At 47.3% G+C, this 3812-nt stretch overlaps 1 protein-coding gene across 1 annotated transcript in view; it reads right to left on the bottom strand.

Annotated features, from left to right (window-relative positions):
• Positions 1-1595: 1595 nt before the first annotated feature.
• Positions 1596-3812, bottom strand: part of itgb7 (integrin, beta 7) — a 30166-nt gene continuing 27949 nt past the window's right edge. The window contains exons 15-17 of the mRNA XM_088633469.1: positions 3609-3769; positions 2830-2919; positions 1596-2469 (exon numbers count right to left, since the gene is read on the bottom strand). Coding sequence (XP_088489595.1) covers positions 2854-2919; positions 3609-3769 — 227 coding nt within the window. The 3' untranslated portion in view covers positions 1596-2469; positions 2830-2853. The remainder of the gene's footprint in view (positions 2470-2829; positions 2920-3608; positions 3770-3812) is intronic.

Genomic DNA, 3812 nt, shown 5'->3' with positions numbered 1-3812 from the left:
AGTTCTTTTTTTCAAAGCGTGCCAAGTTTTATTACGTGCTAAGAAGGAATCGAGGACGCGATGAACCAGTTCGAACCCCCTAGTTAGTTTTTTTTTGCAGTAGCTAATTGTTCCTAGGATCTCATCCTGCCGTTTCTTTCAAGACAGCTGGGCATCAGCTTCAACAACATGGCTGGGCAGTTTGTTCCAGATTGTTCTCAATCTGGACAGTGCCTGTTGTTCTCAGTTTTAAATGCACCTCCCTGTAGATTCCGCTTGTGTCCTCTGGTTCATATTTCACTGCTGATTCTGAAGTAGTCCTCCAGGTTGACCTTGTCAGTTCATTTTGGGGATTCTGGTGATGATTTTGAATAATCGACCCTTGTCTCCAATGTCTGAGTTAAATTGTACTGGAGAATTGAATGGCTGTCTGCGACATTAAAAGAATTTCCATGTCCACTCTGCACCCATAATAAAGCAAGTAAGGTATGTGTATATAAAGGAACATGTAAAGGTTTATTCCAGGCTGAAAAGAGAAGAAAATAAACGCAACGTTTCAGCTGTGGAGCCTTCTTCAGGCGGGTCTCATGAGGTTAGTTATAAAGGGAAGATGATGTGGAGATGTTAAAATTCCTGGGCTTCTTCCGTGTTGTTGTCAGAAAGAGCAATCTTCTGTGTATATAAGTACATTTACACGCCTCTGAAGATCAGGGTTCCTCTTCAGTGGCCAGCAGGTGGCGACAGCAGTGCAGTTTCCTGGTCTGGGCACCTGTACGCTTCCAGCAGCGCACCAGCGCCAGCTCAGCTGCACAGCAGGCCTACGCACCCTGCCCCAGGCTGCGGCATCCGATCTCTGCAGTCCCCTCTACAAAACTGGCAATTTGTCCATTACTCCTTTCCGCCTTTCCACACCAAAACACGTGGGAGTTACAAGGGGCCCGTGAGATGCTAAAACTTGAAATCACCAGATTTGTTTTGACCAGAAAAACCTGTTAAAACAGCCAATGTCAAGCAAGTCATCGGTCCGATTAAATCAGTTAAGCTCACGTCATGAGCAGCAGCACATCCTCAACCACAGAGTTAACAAGCAACTGCAAAGCCACAAGAGACCTTAATGCTTACAAGTATCTTCCATCCACCCAGATCTTTATTCCGGGAAAGGGTCGCAGCAACCTAAAACCTGTCCTGGAATATCCTGGAAGGATGGGATAAGGCAGGACTACCGCCTGGATGGGACGCCAGCCTGTATCTCAAGTATCTCTTCATGGGTAAACAGTTTTGAAGATGTGTGTATGACTGGAAACACACGTCGTCTATTGTATTTTGGGAATACCCTTGATCCCTTTCCCCAGGGGGTCGGCCCTGGCTCCAGGGCCACAGGTTGCCCACTGCTAAGTCAAAGAGATGGAAAGGGATCAGGGAGACTGGACCACTGGGAGCAGGAACCTCTTACTCCAGGTCTCCGGACTGCAGGAAGTGGCTGATCAAATGTGCAGAAGGAGGCCGACCCAGTCACTTTGGACAGGGAACCACGGGCACCAGGGCTTCCCCACACCTCCTGACTGGCTTCAGCATACATACAAGCCCAGAGGACTGACATGACACAGAAGAGACCATTTTACAAAAAAATCAATTTATTTTACAGAGTGCAAACGTCCGGAGTAATTATGTAAAAAAAATAAATCAAAATTGCATGGAAAATACAGGAATAACAATAATTAAAAAGGGAACGGGACTCATTCAAGAGGATCAGTTCAAAAGTGAAGTCAATTATTCTCCTCTGGTGAGCTGGCCTCAGAGTAAAACAATGGACAGACTTGAGAAAAGGGATATCTGTGCTTTCTCCTCTGCTATTTTCTCTGTGATTTTTATCTTTACCCGTCAAAAGAACTGACCAGAATCCAGCCTTTTGCTAAATCTGAACAATTTCCTAAAGCTGCTGGTCCTCTGTGTCTCGGTGGGCCAGAGGCTGCAGCAATCACATGGCTGAAGCGACTGTGTTGGGGCGTTGTCACAGGAGTCAGAGGAGTTAGAGGAAGCAGTTAGAAAATGGAGGGAGGGACAGTTTGTGGCATTGAGGGGATGCTATTCGTCTGTCCTGTGCATTATTCCCTGGGTCTGCCTAGGAAACTGGGACGTTCCTTCATATAAAGGAATAGGGCTTTCTTCAGGACATGAAGGAAAGCACTACACATTTGCTGCGAATCAGAACCTCAGGCTCCCAAGTGTCTCCATTAGGTTGAGAAATGCAGGTTGAGCTCAACTGTTGAACCTGTCGTTTCGATCCTGGGTCACACCAACAGCCAATTGCAACTGGGATTCACAGCTGGCAGAAGAGCACGGTCAGAGTAGGGGTGGGCTGTCTTGGCGTTAGGTGAGCTAGGGGCCAGTTGTGCTGCCGTGCACCGTGTATCTGCCAGTCCTCATTCCCCCCATGTGTTGCAGGACCTGCATCGCTGAATCAAGTCTGCAAGAACTGGGGATTCCACACTGAAAGGCAACACAGAAAAAAAGGAGGTTCCGTTTTTTAAATAAGAAAGAGGTTCTTCCTTTGGTCACCCTAGGCGTCCTAAAGTTTGGGCAGGCCCGGTTCGATCTAGAAAACGCAGCTGGGTTGAATAGGGACGGAACTGTGTGGGAGAGACAGAAAGGAACTTGGCTGTGACATCTAATGGTGATGTGGGGTCTGGTGTCATCCTAGGGAGTCTAAACTGCTACAAAGCCCAAACCATCTGGCGTCAGGGAGGGGGGGGGGGGGTTGAGTAGGAACTTGATTGGTAGTCATCTCTCTACTTTCTGTTGTAGCCTTTCCTCTCCAGACCGTGACCTATGAACTCCAAGGATCCTCACCTGTCAAACTGGTGGGGAGAGGAGCTATGTGTCTTGAAACATGGGATTGACCACGGTGGTTGTGGCATCCTTGAACAGCGGGTTGTGAGTCTGCAACGCAAACGGTGGAAGAAAAGAGCAATTTAAGAGTCCACGCAGTTGGAAGAGCATATACTGTAGTGGAATATTGTATGTTGCATGCATTGCATACATATACATGCTGAACAAGTACAAACAAAATACAAAGAGTAAAAAATAATATATTAAGAGTTGTTTTGTGCTTTCCGTTGACTGGAGCTCCCAAACGGTCATGAGTTCATTTTCGAAATGAAGCATCTGTACACACGGGGATGTGATAGACACATTCCCAGAATTTATAGTTTATTTCCAGCAGGAACAAGGACCTGCAGAGAAGACCTATACTGGCAGACACTCTTACGGGCAAACCGACACACCTGACAGCTCTTCATTGTAATGCAGGCTGGAAAAGATGTTGGATGTTACATCACATACTCTTAAGTGGCAACAACCCATCATACTGCCCCAGGAGGCAAAAGCCACTAGCGCGAGGACTTCCTTCTACTGACTTATTTGAGGCATCTCAAGAAAGTGTGTGCGGCAACTGTGCATCAGCAGTTCACAGCGGGTGTGACTCACAGGAGATGCCAAACACACGCAGTGTACAACGTACTGAGCATAGCATTCTGTGGGACTAAACTGTGTTCTTTAAAGACATGAACCGGTGCAAAATCCAAACCAGTCATGGATTCAAATGGATTCTAGAGACTCCAGAACCTCACCTCTTTCCATCTGACGTTCTGCTGCTCCTTCAGGAAGTTCTGGTACTCCCGGCGGTCGTACACCTCCACACTGATGCGGTATAGGATGATGATGGCCAGGCCAATCAGGATTATCCCAGAGACTGCACTGCCCACGATCACATAGGTCTTATCGATGGTCGCTGGGGAGAATACAGGCAGCAGCGAAGATCGTGTGCGTTCAAG

This window comes from Lepisosteus platostomus, chromosome 1 (assembly GCF_059453375.1).
Source record: "Lepisosteus platostomus isolate fLepPlt1 chromosome 1, fLepPlt1.hap1, whole genome shotgun sequence".
NCBI classification, from domain to species: domain Eukaryota; kingdom Metazoa; phylum Chordata; class Actinopteri; order Semionotiformes; family Lepisosteidae; genus Lepisosteus; species Lepisosteus platostomus.
Note: the sequence above shows the minus strand (reverse complement) of the source record. Positions and strands in the feature narration are given on the sequence as shown.